The sequence below is a fragment of the Sciurus vulgaris genome (assembly GCF_902686455.1).
Source record: "Sciurus vulgaris genome assembly, chromosome: 11".
Lineage (NCBI taxonomy): Eukaryota > Metazoa > Chordata > Mammalia > Rodentia > Sciuridae > Sciurus > Sciurus vulgaris.
In genome coordinates, this window is record NC_136472.1 from 97,167,731 (window position 1) to 97,189,503 (window position 21,773).

The window sequence follows — 21,773 nt, forward strand, 5'->3', positions numbered from 1 at the left end:
AAGTAGTATGAATAATGAGTCATGAATTTTATAGGTTCAGTTGACAGACTTTGACAAGTACCTGGACAGGGGTTGAAGAAGAAAGTAAGTTAAAGATCTTACTAAAGATTCTAGCTGAGGTGTCATTTCAAGTTAAACAAAGAGGATTTAGGTTTTCAAAGTAGAAGGTCATGCTGACTTGGAAGTTCATCTGGGTGGGAGATAATAGAGCAAGTACTTGAAATATATGGTCTAGAAGCTTAGTAGAGGGTGTGGGCTGATGTGTACATTAATAGTAGAGCACTAGAGTGGAGAACCAGTAAAAGACAGGGCTAGGAATGAGCTCATCCAGGCCACACAGACTAAGAAACTACTGGAGCAGAGGACAGAACTCAGACATGCCAAATGTATGGTGTGGGTGGAAGAGCAAGTACACAAGAAGTCAAACAATGTGCAAATGGAACCTGAAATGTGCAAACATAGCTACCTGAAAGGAAAGTGATGAATTCAAAGAAAGAGTTTCAGCACGAAATGATTACTTTGCCAACAGCTCCAGTAACACGTGAAACATGTTAAGGGATGAAAATATTAATTGATCTGATGAGTAAAAATTTTCACCAACATTGGAAATAGTAATTTCAGTAGAATGGGATTTTTGAAAAATGGTTTATGAAGGCCTTCATAAAAGCACTTATCAACTAACTTTTCTCCTAGTAAGTCACTTTCATTTCTTTCTCATCACATTTTTGGAAAGCAATAATTCAATTTACTTATTTGATTTAGGAAGAAAGGAAAAAATCCTTTTTCATAAATGCAATAACTGCCAATGACTCAAAAGATGTTTCGGCATGTGTCAAAATCAGAAAATGAGGCAAAGTACTGTCTCAGTCTTCTAATAATAAAAATTTAAATAGTCTGGGTAATTGAAACCAAGAAAAAAGGGAGGTATCAAAAAATGCAAGATTTGAAATGTGAAAACATTGACCTGAATAGATATTTCACCAAATAGAAGATATGCTGGGATCATAGATATGTGCCCATGCCTGGCTATCCTCTTCTTTTAAAAATTTTTTTTATTGGTGCATTACAGTTATTCATAATAGTGGTGATGATTTCCTCTTCTTATCAAGATAAACTAAAGTATGTTTTCTCATTTCTCTAGTCCCTGTGAAATATATCTGTTTTCTGTTCCTACTTTCTTATATCTGTATCTTATGTCATTTCCACATGCACTGTCTAGTATCTTATTTCACTCATTGGGTAGAATATTTCCTAATAGCAGAAATAGCTTATATTCATTTTTAAAATTTTGTAGATATTGTGTTCTTCCACACTCCAAATTAGAAAATACTAACCACCAAAGCTGCATACACGATTTCTAAATGCCAGAAGCAATGTATTCTAAGAGATGGTTTGTAGATATGCTGTCAGGAAGCCAGAGCACCTTGCAAGTCTTCACTGAATAGAAAAAGCATATATCTGAAATACTATCTGAGAGAAGTAAGGTAAGCTAAAGTTATTGTAACTTGCTTAAGATCAGCAAGTCAAAGGTAATGAAAGAATATAGACAAAGAAGAAATGAGGAAGCTCTGATTAAGCAATAAGAATCCTCAGGGCACCTGCAGATTTATACGTTGGGGCACTCATGAGTTCAATGATCTTTGTTCTGATGATCATTCTGCATCCAATTTTAACCTGACTTCCCAAATACCTTCCTCTTAGGAAAGAATGACCTGATCTGTCAACATGTTTTCTTAGCAGTGTATGTGTGTGTGTGTGTGTGTGTGTGTGTGTGTGTGCGTGCACATGCAATGTATACATACTGCGCTGTAAATAAGTAGTTCACATTCTGGCTTATTATAAAGACCCCATTAACAAAAGTCCATCTTATGTAGAATTTTTAGTCTTCTTACACATGAATGAATGGAAAAAAATAATCTATGTGCAAAACTGATGGCTAGAAGCTAGAAAGACTGCATCAAAATGTCACCATTGTTTAATTGTTGGCTCTTGCACACTGGAGGTGTGTAAGAAACATTTATTGAATCAGTAAATAAAATCTGCAACCATGTTTAAAATCAACTCAGATCAGTTTGGAGTAACTAATGATACCAGATTACATGTCACTCAGCCTTTTCTCAGAGGTCAATATAGTAGTGACTTTTGTTTATGGACCACTTTCATTATTCATTCAGTAGTGCTATTCCCAACAAGCAGTCTATTCAAATGTGGTTTAAAAGGCCATGGACCACATAATACTTTGAAAGTGTCAATGCTTTCCTTGTTTATAGTTAATGAAAACAGTATGTGTAATAATGGTGTTGCAATCATTCTGATTTGCTACACATAAATTATATTTTGCAACATTAAAAAAGTTGCCATCAAATTCAATTTAAAAATTTCCTCTTGTTCTTTTATGATATTGTGTGCAAACTAAAAATTCCTAGTAGTTAATTATTTCAACTAACAAGTTCACTTAGCTTTAATTGAAAGTAAATAAATTATCTTTTAATTATGATTATTTTTTCTAAATCTGCCAGCTGTTGATAGAATATTTTTAAGAATATTTGCATTAGTGCATTATAGTTATACATAATAGTTTCTATTTGACATGTTCATAAATGCATATAACATAATTTGCTCCATTTCAATCCCTAAAACTTCCTATCTCTCCCTTCCACCCCCTAACCTCTTTCTTCACTTATAGTGCATTAATTTATTATTTTATAGCATTGATTTATAATATAGTACATTATTAAACGATAAAGAAATACCAAAATGCAAACAAAAGGAATATATTCTATATCAGCAAAAATCAATGAAATCACCATTTCCAAATAACAGAAAAACAGAAAATTAAAAGCCCTTTAAAACACATATCTTTAAAGAATACTTTTATCAATATATTATGACATTTTGCTTAGCAAAGATTTACTGAATTTCATAACCTTATTACAGTAATTCTAAATATTCAGAACTTTTCTAGTTGGAAAAAATATTACCTGTTCAAGGCCTTTCATCTAGAATGAAGCTAATAACCTGGTATTTTGATTTTTCTATAAATTACTTCATCTTGTTAGAATACTGAATTTTTTTTAAAGATTCAACAAACAGGAATCTTTTTTTCTGTTTCATGTAACTTTGAATGATCAATACGATTCAAGTATTATATTTCAAACCTTTCAGGTAGAATAATAACTGAGAAATGTATTAAGGCAAATTAGGAAGAAATTCTTTTGAAAAAAAGCTACTTAATCTCCTTGGGGACAAAAGGACATAATATATTTCATTCTTGATCAGAAATTAGAAAAATAAATTGTTCTAAGGAAGAATAAGTATGTCACTGGTGTGACGAGCATATAATTTTTGAAAAAAGTGTTCTATTTCTAATCATGAGATTAACGCCCCCACAGCAATTGGTACACCTCTTCTCCTGGCTCTGCAGTCTGAAATTTAATGAAGTGAGAATTTCATCCTTGTTATTCTTTCAAACCTCTTGGCTCCTATGGAGCTATGCTGAAGGAGCAAAGATAGCTATAAAGTGACTGAAATACTTCCACAATGATATAATCCAATTCTCAGTGCTACTAGGCAATTCTGCCTTTACCCCTGTATGAAATAGAGGAAATGGTGACGAAAGATTCGTTTCTCTATGTCTAAATAACTTCTTTTCTTTTGTTAATTTTGTTTTGTTAATTGACTTGACAGCTTACTGTACTCCGAATGCTATTTTGATTTGTTATATGAGTAGACGCATTCCATCTTATTTTCCACCAACTCAAGTTGATTCAGTTAGGGTTTAGAATAAAATAGACATTAAAAAAAGATGGTCAACATGTATTTTCCTGGACTATGACAAAAATATACTTCTGCTATTCCTTACCTGCTTCATGTATACAATTCTTGATTTATCAACAAGATTCAATGTGTTTGCTACTGTTGTATTTCTATAGCACATATATATGATCTTTAGTAAATATTTTGAACTGCCGAACATATTTTAACATGCTGTTAGATTTAATTTACTGCACAGACTGTTTAACAATAAAAATTTTAAGGCCTGCTATTATATATAAATTATGATTACCTGGTAGTAATTTCGACCACTTGACTACTGTAAGAAGTTGCCTTTCACCTAGTTGATTAAGACTGGTCAACAAAGAGCTGGACGTGTCCGGTTTTGTGTTGTCATGTCCTGCATAGACTACTTCTGGTTCAATGTTCATCAACAGGCTGATCAGCGAGGGGAGCAACTGTATTTCTTGAGTTGGTGAGAAAGTGATTCTCTGGCTTAGGGCTTGGCTTTCATTCGAAATACCCACTGGCTGGGGGAGAGCAACACCATCCAGTGCTCTCATAACTCTGACTTTATTGAACTTTTTAAACTTTCGACCTATGAGAAGAACAAAGTTCATATAAATACATACAAACTAAATATCCAGCAGTATAACGTTTTTCTTAAGCCTTAGAATCACAGCATTATGGATTTTAGCATCAATCCAATAAAATAAAATAAAATCCAAATATTACATCTCATTTTTTATTTAAATGACATTAGTTATTCGTTGGGTTAGTGGGGTACAGTTAATTATATCAGAATCCAGCATGGGGTTATAAAGCTGTGTGTGTAAAAAAAAATGAAAAGACAAGTAGCTTTTAGTAGAGAACACCCTCAGTATGCTTCTGACAGGACTGCCTTCAAAAGCTAATGCTATAGACTACATTAATTGAAACATAGTTTAAAAAGGGAGTTCTTTTGGGGTTTATTCTTTTAAGAAACTGTTAAAAGATATGCATATATACAAACTGCACAAAATCTTTTATTCAGTTTTAGTAGGTTCACAGATGCCCGGAAATCAAACCATACACTATTTTGAGAACTAAGGTACCAAATTTAAGAACACCTTTTCTAAATCAGGGAAGATGGAGTTTGCACCCTGCAGTCCATGCTGGTCAGCCATGTTTGCATTTATAGGCAATCTCTAGGATTGCTACTTTGATAAATTGTGGTGTGTTAGGAAGAAAAAAAAGCCTGATGGTGAGATGAATAGAATTTATATCATTAGGACAGATTGAAGGACACCAGGATGCTGACCCAGGCTGCTATACTTTACAGACATCTTGGGGTGAATTAGGGAAAGTCAGGAAGATCTGAAGGCATATGCGATTCAGCCCCACCTGCTCTGTGCCAAGCATGAGCTGCTTACCAGTATGAATCAGCAACTGCGGCTTGCTGACTGCTTACAAGGATCTAGACCTGGTATGGCTCACAGACATGTTTTGTTTGGCTCATACAATACTGGCCAGAGTTATAAAAACATCCTTGAATTAGTTAAGTGGCAGTAATCCATTAAAGCTGTTTCATCTGCTGCTTGTAGATGAGGTATGGGCACTCCAGTCTGCCCACTTCCTACCACCATAGGCCCAGTGGTTAGTTTGTTTAATTCTCGTCAATCTACCCAGTTAAGTAAGTTACTTGCTGTTCTATGTAAACATGTCTTTGTGATTTTTGAGTTTAGGTATTGTCACAAAGAAAAAGGATTCTACTTGTTTTATAAAGCTCTGAAGAGTTGAGCTAGAACTAGTAGGTAACAGGATGGTCAGGACCAATATGCAAAAAGAATTCAGAACTGTAGACAGAGTTCAAATGGGTTTCCTGGGGAAGGAATGAATCATTCAAGATGTGGAGGGAGCATCTACTACTATATGCCAGGAATTGTATACATGTATCTTTTTAGCCTTATAACAGTCTTGCAAGGTGAGAATTATTAACTCCATTTGTAGATTGGGAAAAGGAAGAGTAGAGAAGAGATCTTACACAATGTTAGAATAGTAGAGCTCAGATTATGTGGTCCCTAAACCTCAACCCTTCCTAATCCCTAACACTATCTCACTGATGTTTCAGCCAAGAACTGCATCTTTATTTGGTGAGATTCTGGCAGAGAGATTTAGGCAAGGGATTGTAGGAAAGAGTACAAAATTTGAATTCAATAATTTTTAACATTGGTTCCAATCCCAAAATAATGATTAACCGAAAACATAACAAACCCTCCCTGAAATCAAACACTGTTTTTCCTCCAATTTGATTTTTCTTTATAGTCTGTGCTTTATTTATAATAATGAAGTGCCTAATATTTAATATCCTAAGTCAAATAGCAAAATTTTAAAGTGGAATTTCAGTCAGAAAGTTGGATTCTAAAGAAAAATAAAATTTAGTTCTTATATTTAAGGTGTACTGCTTTCATATTTATAAAAAAAGTCTTTATATCTTCTTGAAGACCATACAGATTGAATATACAACATCAAAATTTCCTTCAGTTATCTAAACCAGGTCATTTTATAGCTTATTGATATAGTAATTCAAATTGAAAATCTGAAGTGTAATAAACCTTATACTTAAAAAAGCAAATAGAAAATAGTCTAAAATTAAGGAACCCACCCCTTCCAGTTCTCCTATTATCATTGCCATCTTATAGCTATTTTAAAAACATTATTTAAAAAACATTTTATTTGTGATTCTTAACACAGTTGAAGCATGCAGCTAAAGCATATCCTTGTAAAGCTAATTCCCAGCCCCAGGAATAGAATGGTGCAGCACCCCAGGAGGTGCTCTGGAGATAACTAGCCTGCCTCTTCCATTGCTTTTCTTCTTAGTCAGATTTGTTTAACTTCCTTTCTCCTTTTCACACCCTTAGGGTCCTCTCTTCCTCAGGATTTTATTACTTTAGGAAATGCTGGAGTCTCTTTAAAAACCAAAGCAAATGCTTTACACACTGATTAAACTTTAGAAAGTGCTTCTAAAATTAAAGTCCCCAGAGAATTTACTAACATGCATTTGAAGTAATGTGAAAATATTCACAGTTCTGCTTCTGATTCAACCTTTTCATAAGCACTAGGGAAAATAAGGAAATACACAATAAAAGCAAAGTCAAAAAGTTATCTAACTCCAGTCAGAATGGCAATTATCTAGAATAACAATGCTGGCAAGAATGTGGAGGAAAAGGTGCATTCATACATTGTTAGTGGGATAGGGAATTAGTACAACCACTTTGGAAAGCAATATGGAGATTCCTCAAAATACTAGGAATGGAACTACCATTTGACCCAGCTATCCCACTCCTTGATTTTTATCCAAAAGAACTAAAATCATAGTGATATTACTACTTCAATGTTCATAGCAGCACAATTCACAATAGGCAAGTTATGGGACTAGGCCAGATGCCCATCAACAGTTGAATGGATCAAGAAAATGTGGTATATATACACAAAGGAGTTTCACTCAGTCATAAAGAAGAATGAAATCATGGCATTTGCCAGTAAATGGATGGAACTGGAGAACATCATGCTAAGTGAAATAATACAGACTCAGAAAACCAAACACCAAATGTTTTTCTCATATGCAAAGCTAGGGAAAAAAAGGGGAAAATGGGGGGGTCAGATATCATAAAGATATAGGGAAGATCAATGGAGTAGAAGAAGGAGATCAAGAGGGAGGGAGGAGGGATGGAAAGGGAAAGGAAATGCAGAATAAATCTAACAAAATCATACTATCTGCATATATAAATATAGCACAGGGAATTTCATCTGTATGTATTTGTATAAAGCACCAATCAAAAATAAATAATGAGTGAAAGGAAGATTAGTAGAGTATTAGGAAGGAGAATGGGGGGAGGATGGGAGGGTGGGAAATGGGGACTGAAATGGAGTAAATAAGATTCCATGCATGTATGATTTTGTCAAATTAACCCACTACTATGTATAACTATAATTCTCTAATTTAAAAACAATTAAAATTTTTAAAAAGAGAACATTGAATTAGTCATTTAGATATCTTATCTAATTGATCAAGTCTTTGAAATAAAGATTAGCATTTTAAAGATGAATAGGCTTATAGAGGAAAAGTAACTGGCCAAGTTCATAATAATAGATTACAGAGAAGAGCTATTAATCGAGGGCTTCTTCATTTATTCTTTCATTCAATCACGAAACATTTATTGACTTCCTGTGCCAGGCACTGACTAAAGTTTGGAGACCACAGCAGTGAACCACAGAGTGTCTCCTTTTGTGATATTTATATTCTGGTGGTAAGGTACAGAAGATGGAGAGGGCCCTTGATGAAAGAATGAGCTAGTGCTAAACAATGGTACATGTTATGAATAAAATACATGTACTATAATGGAGAGTGACTTGAGGGAACAGGGCACTATTAAATAGTATGGTCAGAGAAAGATTGGCTAACTTCAAAATTGGGGTTTATTAGATCCCACTGTTCCCCCTTTCAATCCCCCTGATTTCTTGAAGTCTACAGACTAATGATTCCTTGGGAGCTAATCAATCAGTGCACATCAAAGGAGAACTTTGCACACCAGGAAAATCATGTTTAAGAACTTTTTAAAAAATGTATAGTAATATTAAGACCATATTTTCCTAAAGTATTAAATTGTTACAGTCTTGCCACATCTATAATCTATCTCCTATTATGAATATCAGTTTGTTCCTCCAAAAATACTTATAGAAGATGGAGTAAATCTTGCCTCCATCTATAGCTAATGAAAGTATAGCATATTGAAAAAAAAAATAAGGAACTTTGGGTTGGCCATATCTGGGTATGGATCCTGTCATATAAAAACTTGTTATCTGGTATAGATTACTTTACTTGCCTACCTACCAATTTACTCATTAATTTTCAGTTAATATTAATATTTATTTATTTATTATTAAATAACTAAAAATATTTATTTTTTATAAATAAATTTTTATATTTATATAAATATAAATATTTATTAATATTTATTTATTTCAGTTAATATTTTTATTTAATATTAATATTTATTTATTCAGTTAATTTAAAATTTACCTTGCATTATCGCAGTTTGCCTAGGGAGAATGATGCATAAAGTTACATGGTAGAGTGCTTGGCATACAGTAGACACAAATGGTAGGTACTTTTGCAACTTGATTGGAAATAAGTAAGGAAAAAAGGGAAATTATAGCTTTGTTTAGTTCTCATTTTTCTGGTAATAATAAGTGTCCCTGATCATATATTTCCCTTTCCCCCAATCCAAACACACAAGGGCATCTATGACTATGTATGAACACAGTGGGATTGTGAGTGTTAAAGAGATGTCTTTCCCTCAGTGCATCTTAGAGCCTTTAATACATTATATGAATTACAAGTTGCTAAGATAATAATGTTAATATGTAGTTTTTCTCAAGTATATCTTACCTTTTTACTTGATTAAAACCTCCTACTACCTCATAAAATTAACTAACAGCTTGGAAAGCATTACTTAGGATGTTTTCTTTCTGTGAGGAGGCCTGCATTTGAGATCAAGCCTATAATCTGAACCTTTTTATTTCTATTATCTAGCAACTGGTCACAAACTTTTCTCTTAGCAATGTAAATGAAACTGTAATTCATTTGGTTAGCTGTGTATTTAATAACATTTAGTTATGAACCATTATCTTCAATATCATTTGAAATATGAACCACAAAGTCACATGTACATCTGTGCTGATCTAACTTTTAAACTGTACATGAGGGTGAAATATAGAAATGATTGTTTTCCTATATTTCTGTGATAGCAGGTAATTTTAAGGTCCGGAGCTCAAAAGAGATTCAAGTTGGATATATAATTTAAGAAACCACATACACAGTTACGACACAAATCAGATCCCAAGGAATTACAATATTGAGAAGAAAGGGTTAAAGTTTCCTTGCCCTCTTTGTGACATTCATTAAAGGTAGTGCTTCTTTGTCATCTTTGCATATCATCTGCAGTGTCTTGCAGTACCTCAGCTCGTGTGCTAAGTGGACGGGAGGATGTGGTAGTGTGCCTTCTGATGTCCCACTCTGAGTGCCTCCCCATCATCATCCTCTGTTGCTGTGTTGCTCCCTTCACTGACTGCAGCTTCCCCACCAAGCAGGCTGCACATCAGGAGCCAGTCTGTTCTATTTACCAGCGAACATCTGAAACTTTAGAAATCGCCCACCACACTGGGCACCACAATTCATATATATTGAATTACTGAAATTGTATTTTAACCTCACTTAAAAGCTTCTGATAATAAAGTCACAGCAAGAGTACTAAAAAGTGAAGGTAGACAGAAATGTGACTTTTTTAATTGATTTAAAAAACTGTATATATAATACTCCTTCAAAGAAGTGATTGCTAACCTTAATACTTAAGAACTACTATTGAATAATGAAATAAATGTATCTGTAGAACTTCATATAGTTATAAATTTTTCGTTTGTTGATTGAGAAAATTGAAAATGACAAAAAGAACTCAGAATTTGGTAAGCATTTCAAATGGCTTTATATTAATATAATATTGTACTTCTGAAAAATAATAGCATCTATTTTTTTTTTTTTTTGTGGTGCCAGGGATTGAACCCAGGGCCTTATGCTTACAAGGCAAGCACTCTACCAACTGAGCTATCTCCCAGCCCCTGCATCTGGTATTTTGGATAACCTAAGCAGAGAATATGTGTGTGAAGCCGGTAATCCCCTTGTACTCTGTATCTAACCTATCGCCAGGTGATGATGGGCATGGAAGTTTCCATAGTTTTGCTGGAAGGAGGGAAGATTTGAGCTCAGATGCTAAACAATAGGAATGAAGTAATAAGAAAGTCAGTGAACAGAGCAGCTTCAACTGGATGGATGAAGTTTTGAGGAATACAAGTAAAGGAATTGATCTTTGGAAGCTTAGGGAAAGAGAAGCTCCGACTGGTGAAAACTTTCTTTGTAGTCATTCTCCAGTGTGGGTGACCCTGTACTCTGCCTCTTCTCTTACTGTATGGGAACTGTTCTGTTCTGAACTGCTGAACTCTCATTTCAGCACTCTCTTATCCCTTCTCACCTTCCCTAGGACAAACTTCCCTAAGTTTCTTTAAAACTTTCTCATCTGTATCCTCTAAGAGTCCATCTTGAGAGATATGCAGCCTCTCCTCCAATTCTCCTTGCTCCAATCAAGTTTTTCTTCACCCTATTCCAACAAACTATTCTAAGCAACATCACTGATGATTTTCTCATGTCAAAAACAAACAAAACAAAAACAAAAAACAAACAAAACAAAACAAAACAAACAAACGACAACAACAAAAAACCACCAACAGTCAATTCTCAGTCCTTGTCTTATTCAACCTGTTTGTAATACCACTATTGGTCATTTCCTTCTTGTACACTATTCACTTGGCTTTCACATAGCTCACCCTTGTCACTATTCCTTCAGTCTTTCTGCCTGGATCAAGTCATCTTCTTGACTTACAAATATTGGAGTGCACAGAGCTCAGTCATCAGACTTCTTTTAGATATCTATTTTCTCTTACTAGGTGTTTGACTTTTGTCCTGTGTCTTTAATATTACATGGACATGAAGATTATCAAATGCACAACTCTAGCCCCTTTTATTTCTGAGAATTCTAAACTCAACTACCCAACTGTCTACTTAACATCTCCACCTGTATATCTAATAAACCCCTGAGACACAAAATATTTAGAGCAGAAGTTTAATAGACTGATTACAAAATTGCAGCTTAGTTTTGCAACTTCATCTATGCACCTGCTGTGGACCAAAACTCTAGAGTCGTTCATCAATACTTTATTTATTCTCCTATCTCATGTCCACTTCACCAGCATATCCTGAAGTATACTATGAAAACACAATCAAAGTCAAAGAATGCCCTTCTCCCTATTTCCCCTGCTTCCACATAATCCAGGACACCAGTGTCTCAGTTGAACGATCACAAATGTGCTGGCTGGGTTCCCTGCTTTCACTTTATGTGAACTATTCTTTACACAGTGAGCCTTTAAAAACCTAAATCAGACTATGTCAGTCCTTGCTCTATACTTTGTGACTTCCATCATACTTAGAATGAACTTCAAATTCTTTATCAAGCTCTATTTAGCCCACCATAATCTTGTATGATGAGCTCTCCTATTCTTTCCCTTGTTCCATTCATATTGACACCAACTGGGAACTCATCAAGTGCTCTATTAAGCAACAATATTTTATGTTGTTATTTTGTGTTTATTTTGTTACCATCCCTATCCTCAAAGCATAAGTTCCTTGATTATAAAACCACAACTCATACAGTGATTTTGTTGCATAAATTAGTAAGTGTACAGCAAGAAAAATCCTGTTCCACAAGGGCTGCACAATAACCTGGCCTCCTGCCACAGAACTTCTATTCCCTGAAGACTGGGAAGAAATCTAAAGGGTTTCCCCTCAGTAAAAGACACAATCAAGGGCAGGAACTTCAGCATATTTCACAAATATTTGAAATTTGAATATGCCTGCAAAGTGATTCAAACCTTTCCATGATAGTTACTTTTATATCCCCAATCACTGTTTCCTTTTCTTCCACATCCAACCAAATAAATGCCTGAGATCTCACATCTTGTAGCTCAAGTAATAAGGGGATAAACAAAATAGAGCTTGATGAATCAGGAAAAGAAGCCAAGGAAAAACAACTAACAAACACTAAGTTAAATATCAGATGAAGAGAGAATAGGCCAGATTTAAAAGTGTAATAGGTAGCAAATATACTTAAATAAAAAAGTTTAGAAATAATAAAAAGAATATAAAAGCAAAAATCAGATGAAAAACATATGTAAGTTGGAAGAAGAATTGTAAAAAATGAAAAGGACTTATTATGCTAGACTCTCATTACATGTCGAATGCATATGAAGACTTAAATTTTCAGATAAAAAATGGTTTTCCCTGTTTCAAGAAAAATTAGTAGATTAAGGTAGAACTAAATCCCCAACTTCAAGGATTAGTTAACTGAACTCCAAAGATTAAGGAACTCATTCAACTAGAAGAAGCAGGTCATCAACCAAAAGAAACCAAAGGGAGGGGAGAACCTCAGTTTTCCATTCAGTTGTCTTAGGTGCCCAAAGACAGTGACAGATCTAGGAGGAGTGGGGAATACCGATATCACGAGTTTTCTATGCTTTAGTAAAACTGATGGAGATTTGGTAGGTCAAGGAAGTGTTGTGTACTCACTGTCACCTCTCTTCCTTACCTCACTTCTCCTACCTCCCTCTGTTCCATCCTAAGCAACACAAATTCTCTCAATCTTTGTTGGTTGATTTGTTTTCAGTAGGTCAAATATTGTTTGTAACTTCAGCATGCTCCTGGAGTCACGGACTCTGTCTAAAACAGTTTATCAAAGCACTTCTAAATCCTATCACATAAGATGCTCTCCTTTACAGAAAAAAATTCAACTGATAAATACGTTCATACCTTCAGAAGTATTGTTTTCTAACTTGTGAAGATGGGCACATTGTTTCCAATTATGCTTCTACTGGCAAATATAGTTTAAGAACATATACAATGACAATATCTAGCAGCTACTATTTTAATTAAATACCTCTAACAGCCATGATTTTGTAAATTAATTTCAACTCCAAGATGTCTGCATTGATTTTTCAATGTTCCTACCAATAATTAAAAACTTTGTGAGGACACAAGAATGTGCTTTGTGTTAAAATTAAATCATTGTTTGGCCAGTGATAATGTTTGACAGACTGCTTCAGAATATAAAAGATATTTGAAGTTGCCATTATTAAGCATTTCTGTATACCAAGCACTATGTTATACATTTTGGATATATCATTTCATTCACCTTCACAATAACTCTCAATATATGTCTTAACAGGAAAAAGAACACAGATGGAAGGTTAAGATGTGTGTTTGAAATCCCACAGCTACTCAGCATGGAATCTGAAATTAATCCCCAGATTTTCTGACTCTGAACCCTTATTCTTTATTATAGTGCTGTGCTATGTCATTTCTTACAGGGATGTTCTGAAAATCCTCTTCTAACTTACTGATAAAATTTAAACTTTTAAGGGTAGAGTTAATGTATTTGGTTAAAGTCAAAATGAAATTCTAGATGAGCTTCTTCTACTGACAATTAGGTAACTTATAAATCTCCTTTTCCAGAGTACCTAAAATAAAAATGGTGATAGAAAATAATCAGCATTTTAAAGTGCATATCTAAACTCTTCAAAGTCAGTAATGGGTCAAAAATAAATAACTTCTCTATCCACTGACAAACAAACATGGAAAGTCAGCATATCTGTTCCAGCTCTGGCTTGGTGTGTGGGGAAAGCCTCTTCTGATCATTCTTAATCACGGTTCCCCTTTACCCAGCTGTGTAGCTTGCAGTGATTCACTTGCAGTAAAAGCAAATTTAAATATAAAAGGTGGTCTTTCACTGTAAAATAGCTAAGATAGCTAGAATAATGAGATGTCAATTGTTACTGGAGACAGCATCTCACTAAAGGCCACACAAGAGTTAAAAAAAAAAAAAAAAAAAAAAAAAAACTCTACCAAATATAAGCTAATGAACCAAAGTGACAACAGTTTCAATGAATGAGAAATAGCAGAAACAATAAAAGGTGTGTTGGATTTGGCTCATACTGACTTGTGAGAACGTGTTAAAGATGCAGAATTTTAAAAGTTGATTGTTAAACTACTGGTAACCAAAGAAAGTCAAATTGGGAGTATTTATATCATCGTAATTGAGAATACTCCGAGTAATCAGAATTCTTTTACTTTATTTATTTATTTATTTATTTATATTTAGAAAAATATATGTGGTTACCAGCATGTAACAATGGCACAACTAGATACTGAGTTTTGTGACTTCAGAATTATCATTTACAAGTATGTCTACAATTATTTAAGAATTGAGAAGACAAGGATGGAAAAGCTACTCTAAAAGAAACAAGTGGAATGACTCATATTAAAACAAATACTACCACTAAAGAATTATTAAAGGGCATAGTGCAAGGAAAAATTGTAAACTGGAATACAGGGCTGACTAAATTATACAAACACTAGCTGATAATAATATGAGTACTAGTCAAAAGGGTTAAGAGATATATCAGATAGAATGGGCTAGTCCAATATTTATCATGTAAGTGTTCTAGAGGGAGGGAGAGGCAACGAGGAGGAAAGGAATATTTGAAGAATGCTGAGATCCTCCTACTATTCAAATGACAATAAAAAGTCATAATAGCTAATTCTGTGGTTTGGGTTTTTTTTTTTTTTTTTTTTTTTTTTGGGGGGGGGAGGGTGCTGGGGATCAAACCCAGGGCCTTGTGCTTACAAAGCAAGCACTCTACCAACTGAGCTATCTCCCCAGCCCCCACTATTTCTGAATATTGTTCTGAAATTAGTGCTGTTTACTTTGCTGTCCCCTCTTTTGCTATTTGTCTTTTTTTCTGGCAAAATATTTTACATTAATTGGATGACATAAGATGCTCAAGTGATAATACACAATTTGTTGTGTGGAAGAAAAGGAAGAGTATTATATTGGATATTAAAATATAAGTTTGATGGAAACCAAAGCTTTCTGGGAAATGGATGAGGGAAGAAAGGACAAAGACCAGCAGGTGATTAAAGACTGGTGTAAATCCCTTGACATTACAAGGGTCATAATAAACAAGACTGTAGTTTGGATGAATTTGCAGACAATTGTCTCAAAAGTATCTGCATAGACTTATGGAAGAGTGTCTAGATACATGCTATTACTTCAGATTAATAGAAGGATGATGACCACTGCGCAGTGCTAGGACTGGTCCTTTTGGACAGGGCTCTAACAATCCCTATTGCACTGACATGTCTTGCTTTCCCTTCCTGAGGCTTCACTTCCATTGTGCAGATCAAGACAGAGTGCACCTGCATATGTACTTCAAAGAAAGAATAGATGCCAATCATAGAAAATACAAAGTAAGATCTGTGCCAAAAACTATATGTGTATGTCTGTGTTTCAGTCATTCAAACAAAGTCAGACTGAGAATGGAGGAGATATCCGAACCTCTCAATCTGTATTTTATATTGAGCTATTTTACAGAAAATAGTTAATACTGGTAGATCTACTGAACAGTTCTAGCTGGCAGCCATAAAAGTAGTTCCCTATAAACAAACAAACAAAAAAACTTAAGCAAACTAGTAAGAATGAGTTCTCTAAGGATCATTCTCTGTAGGTGTGTAAGATGGTGTTCAGGGTGAACACTCTGTGATCAGAAAACACCAAGCGGCCGCAGGATTCCGTGCAGGGAACTGGGGATCAGTCAGCAGTATCGTCTATGAAAGGTGCCAGTTAGGACGCTAAGATTTGGGTAGAAAAGGAAAGGTTCATAAGAGGAAGACTATGATTCTAAGGAGGTAGGTGGCAGCCATCTCCCACAGCAATCCTTGCCTTAAAGACAGGACACATGGCTTCAGTTTTTATAGTAAAGGCACAGAACAGGTCTCTGTCCTTCCAGAAACAGTATTGTTGTGTCCCAAATTTTTAAATTTTGAAATTTTTCAGAAAAAAAGAATCGAAACTTTGTTGGTTGTGAAATGTAGAAGGAGAAAACCAAAACAAAACATTTTAAAAAATTTTACTACAGAAGTCATACTTTATAGGCCAGGAAGTTATTCTCTTTGCCAAGAGAAGTGGGGGTGAATCTAGGTAAAGGAGGAGGAGATGGGATGAGGAGGAGAGAGACTGGCTCTCAACACAACTTTTAAAAATTTATCCACTACCCAAAAACCCATAAAACAGTCTCTAGCTTTAAAAAAAGAGTCTAACAAACAAAACTATTCATTTAATCATCCCATTATGTAGAAAGCTACTTATTTTTGAAAGCGCTATCTTTGTAATAGTTTAGCATTCTTACCACAAATGCAAAATACAGAGCTCTGTTTATTTCAGAAAGACCTGTGAGTCAGTAAGCAAAAATGTTTTCTCATGGAAAGAAGTTAGAAGGACACCTAAATTAGAAGATATATTACCCTCACTAAGGGTATAACTAACTATCTTCCTACTCAGTACTGCACAGCAATGAACTAAATGCAGAAGTTCACTGTGACCTGTAAGGGAAGTGATTCATTAAAAATAAGAATCATATGCAACTAAAAGACCAAACAGCTTAAACATAATTCTTACAAGAACATAGCCACTGAAGCAGATAGGAACAAACTGCCCATTAACAAATCTATGTCATGACATGTCAAAGCCATATTTTTGAACGTTGATATTCCACCATAGGATTTTATTAAATCTTAGTTTCTCAGGTTTTATGTATTTAAAGAGGCTATATATCATAAATGAGAAACCTTAAGAAGGAGGATCAAACATAAATGAATGAGGGAAGGGAAGAAGGTAAGGAAGGGGCTCCATTTTTAGTAGTAAGCAGGCAATTATTACTTTCATGATAGACATGACTGCTATATGTCTCAGTTAGTGATGGTGACCTCAGGACACCACTAGATTTGAATGAATCTATTTGTATAAACCTGAAATAAAATAGGTTTTATTTTTAATCCCAGAATTATCCTTCAAAAATAGATATTGCATCATATGTTAGTCCTTACAAGTCATCTCATATTATGAAATTCTAAATTATTTTGAATGGTGTTATGTTGTTTGGGGAAGACAAATTAAACTGAAACAACTCCAATTAGTACTAGTGTGGGATGTTGTTGGAAAGATTATCTGATGGAAAAAAAGCGGCAAGGAAATTTAAAGAGGTATTTAATTATTCCTGGGGTAAGAACTTATGCAGGGATTTAAGTATTGGAAATCATTGAGAATAAACCTTTAAATATCACTTTAAGAGGACAATTCAGATGGACAAGAAGCACCAATGATTTTTTCAAAAGTATAATTTAGGGATAGTTATTCCATCAGGTATCAACATGTATGGAACTATAGCACTTGAGATAGTGTGTTAATGGTTCAGGGACAGAGAAAGTAGTAATTGAGGATACACAGTATCTTAATGGACCAGAAATACTCCTTCTAGGTAGAGAGCCCAGAGATCCTACCAAACATATGTACAAAGATACAAGGACAAGACTGTTTACTCCGGCACACTTCATAATTATGGAAAATTATAAATAAATATTCATTAATTCAAGAATAGAAAAAAGCACAGTGGGGAGTTTATAAAATGAAATACCACAAAGAAATTAAAATGAAACCTTAGCTACATGTATAAATACGAGTAAATCTCAAAAACACAACTTTGAGTAAAAAACAAAAGTTGGAGAAGTAATGTGCAGAATGACAGCCTTTATTCCAAGTATCCTACAATATTTAAAGATTCATGCACATGAATTACAAGTATAAGATGTTGAACAATAATTCGGCATAGTTGTTAGCCATGAGGAAGGAATGAATTTCATAGATTAAAGGAAGGATATACTAGAAGTTTCAAATTATCTATAACATCTCATTCCTTATAAAACAAAAATGAAGGCAATATGAAATGATCAGACATTATAAACTGACTGGTGAATATATGCGTGATTTCAAAATAAACTTTTAAAGATAGTAAGTTTGATATATTCCATAATTAAATAATAGAGCAAGTTGTTAAATTATAAGGAATCCCACACGTACAAAACTCTCGAAGGACATATAGTGAAACTGTTCTATATACATACAAATGGGCATTTTGGTTTGGGATGAATTTCTAATTACTGTTCTATACATGAATTCAAAAAAAGTGCTGCATAAAAACATTTTTGATTGAACAATGATAAATTCTTGAATATGATTAGCTGACTTAAAAAAGTGGCTCTAGTGAAGCCAAGACCCTACTATCAAAGACACTTGAAGCTGGGCAGAGGTTGTGGCTCAATAGTAGAGTGCTTGCCTCAAATGTGTGAGGCACTAGGTTGATTCTCAGCACCACACATAAAGAAATGCATAAAATAAAGGTTCATCAACAACTAAAAATATATTTTAAAAAATATGCTAGAGATTAGTTTGAATAAAATTATTCATGAAATGTGAGACTAGAAAATGCATCTAAATCAGCACATTTTTGCATTTATTTTTTAAATTATTTTTAACAGAAGTACTAGATATTCTATAACTAAACATTTACTATTTCATCCATATCTCCAGGATTTATATATTTGTTGTGGCCATTTTGCATATTTTTCAGTTCAGAGAATGGGGGGGGGGTTGCCCATGACAGCCTGGAAAAGTCCCCCTTTACATCGTTGTTCAAGTTTGATTATTAATATGCTTCCTTTCACTTTCAGACGTGTCCTGTTTTGAACAACAAATTTTATGGTCACCAGAGGTAAAGTAGATTGAAATAGGTTATACAAAGGGAGAAAAATCCCTACGACTTCTGGAGAACTGGGACACAGAATGGAAACGGAGAAACATGAGAAAGGGACAGAAATAAAACAAATTAGAGGCCATGATAAGTCTCCGCCCACATTTTTGCCTAATTCTCCCTCTAATCTCTTTGGTTGGGACCATTTACCTCAGGATTGTTTGGCCCTATCATGGTACCAACTCTGCCCTGAAACAGAAAAAAATATAAATAAATCGAGGACCACTACCACAGCTTTGTGCTGCTGATCTTGCTGCTGATTCTGCTCTGATGCTACTTTGGTCTGCACCTCCGGAATGGAATCCTCCCCTCCCTTGGAATCCAAGTTCTGGGTCTTCTCTGAAGCAATCTTCTCCTTGATACTCCCTGTCTTTTGGAGCATCTTCCCTGTAGCTGGCTGGAATGCAAGTGTGTCCTCTGAACACACCCTCGTTTCTCTGTGGCTGGGTGCCTCAGCACTTTCCTTTCAGCTGGTTTTGTCACCTTTCCATTATAACAGCAAGAACATTAAAATAAATGCATAATAGAATACAAGGCTGCCTCAAAAGGCTCTCTTTATTCCACAAAAAGAAAAACAATACATTTGACCATGTCCCCCTTTCTTTCCCTTAAACACTTTTTGTGTCCTGAGAATCACTATAGATGAACTTTATGTTCAAGAATTCAGAGAACTGTACTCAAATAACTTTAATAGTCACCAATATGTACTGAGCATTTCTTAAATAAGTGCTTTGGTGCTAAAAGCATGTGAAAATTCTGCTTGAAAATAATTCAATATTAGATTTAAAAAATCTCTGAATCAGATACTAGCAGATAAACAGTTAAAAAACAATGAGGTAAGACTACGATGAAGTATATAGAACAACGGGAAGAGAGTGCGTTCTCACTCTTATGGGACGGATGGAGTGGTGGCTGCATCTCTCATCATCTCCGGTCATCTATTTTAGGATTAGGAATGCTGAAATAACAATCAGGGAAAGCTCCATCCACACTGGCTCAAGGATCCTCAGACTCCCGGGTTATGAGAAACCTTGTATTAGATTGGACCCCCCACAAAACCCCTGGTCCTGCAGTGATTGGAAAGATGGGAACATTCATATAAGTGTCACACTGGAAGTTAGTATGAAGGGCAGGTCAGAGTTCATGAGGAGTGAAGAGAACTGGACAGGCAAGAGGAAAACTCATGTAAAGTCAGGTGAAAGCTGGTGACCACAGGCAGGATTTGCCAAGCATTAGTGGGAAAAGGGTTTAGAAAGAGAGTGGCTCCTAGGGAATCAAAGGCCCCAAGGGCTGCATTTGGAAATTTGGGCTTTATTAGCAAATAGTTCAAAGATGATTTTCTGGCTCCCCTGCCTACAGAACAGAGTTTAAACTCCAGATTCCAGCTGGCCCAAGCCAACTTTCAAGCTACATATCTTTCTATTACCACTAAATGATTTATTTTCTAGAAAAATCATCGCTGGAATGTACAATATCATGCTTTTCCAGACACACACTATTTCATTCTAAACCTTTTCCTTTTTCACTTATAAAGCATCTATTCCCACTTGGAGAGTCCACTCTCTCAAACTTTTGTCACTACTCTCCAAATTTATTATTTTCTTTCCTGACTTGGCATAGCAATATATGATGCTTCTCTGTGGTCACTTAATTTCTGTTCTATAATTATATTATTAAAGATGAGATTGTGTTGTGCTCAAGGGCAGAAATGGCAGTACTAAGCAGCGTGCACAACACAAAACATGTTGGTGAAATATATTCTTTCCTATAGTGGAACACATACCATTTGTGGTACATGAGCTATTTTTAGGTACTACATTAAATATATATTTAAATAATTGTGAATTTATTGAATGTCTTCAAGGAAAATTATAGCTACCACATCAAACCCATGATTTCAGCAACATTAGTGCTTAGGGAATGGCTATGTGAAATGAAAATGTTAATCAGAGTAAAAGACTCAGGAATGAGTCTTTGATAGTCCCTGTAGATATACCTTTACTTAATATTTTTCACAGAACATATCATCATTTGACCTGTCTGATGACCTATTTTGTATAAATTCCATGAAAGTAAGGGTTTGCTTTATTTTATTTGCTCCTAAACTCCCAAAACTTATAACTAGATTATTATCTGGTAATTAGTAAGAGCTTAATATACAGTTACTGGAAAAGAAGGAGGGAGGCAGTAAAAGGAGAGAGGAAGGAAGAACTGAAAATCAAATGAATGATAATATAGAAGATATGGAAATATAGTAACAACAGTGAAAGTGGTAGACTGTGGTTTAGGAAACCCTGGAATAGCAAACTAAAGGAGCAAGGAGTCTGGATAGGAAGACAATGAAAGATTACAGAAACTTGGATGACAGAATACAGCCCTACCATGTTGGGACAATGTGGAATTTTGTGGTTTATATAATTGATCTCCAGGAATATCCTAAGGATTCTATCCTAAACTATGCCATTTCTAATCTATAACAAATTTGAAGAGGTTTTTAAATCCATTCAGCATATCATTCAAGATTAAAGATTCTAATGGAATCTAGTCCAACATTAGAGATTCTTCCATTTTCTAAGACAAGCATGCTGTGGAAAAACTGACTGTGCCAGAGGTCAAAGTACCTCCAGGTCTTTTTCTGCTTCTAACAGTAACTA

The 21,773-nt window shown here is 34.7% G+C and overlaps 1 protein-coding gene across 1 annotated transcript in view; it reads right to left on the reverse strand.

Annotated features, from left to right (window-relative positions):
• The window catches only part of PGR (progesterone receptor), a 73,118-nt gene that overhangs the window by 16,908 nt on the left and 34,437 nt on the right, over positions 1-21,773 (reverse strand). Inside the window, exon 4 of the mRNA XM_079101939.1 lies at positions 4,067-4,372. Within this exon, the coding sequence (XP_078958065.1) occupies positions 4,067-4,372 (306 nt within the window). The remainder of the gene's footprint in view (positions 1-4,066; positions 4,373-21,773) is intronic.